Source organism: Mesitornis unicolor, unplaced genomic scaffold, assembly GCF_000695765.1.
Source record: "Mesitornis unicolor isolate BGI_N332 unplaced genomic scaffold, ASM69576v1 scaffold27228, whole genome shotgun sequence".
Classification (NCBI taxonomy): domain Eukaryota; kingdom Metazoa; phylum Chordata; class Aves; order Mesitornithiformes; family Mesitornithidae; genus Mesitornis; species Mesitornis unicolor.
In genome coordinates, this window is record NW_010204262.1 from 1 (window position 1) to 205 (window position 205).

At 67.8% G+C, this 205-nt stretch overlaps 1 protein-coding gene across 1 annotated transcript in view; it reads left to right on the top strand.

Annotated features, from left to right (window-relative positions):
• Positions 1–26: 26 nt before the first annotated feature.
• LOC104545794 (perilipin-3-like) overlaps positions 27–205 on the top strand; it is a gene marked incomplete at its 5' end in the record, with an annotated part of 801 nt that continues 622 nt past the window's right edge. The window contains one exon of the mRNA XM_010191008.1: positions 27–205. Within this exon, the coding sequence (XP_010189310.1) occupies positions 27–205 (179 nt within the window).

A 205-nucleotide genomic window follows, 5' to 3' on the forward strand; every position in this document is an offset into this window, starting at 1 on the left:
GGGGCCACCTCAGCAGCTCCTGTCCCACAGCCAAGCTGGCCACAGCCGTGGAGGGCTTTGAGACGGAGCAGCAGAAGCAGCAGCAGAGCTACTTCGTGCGCCTGGGCTCCCTCTCTACCAAGCTGCGGCACCGAGCCCTCCAGCACTCGCTGGGCAAGCTGCAGAGCGCCCGCAGCAGGAGCCAGGACCTGCTGGCCAAGGGCCA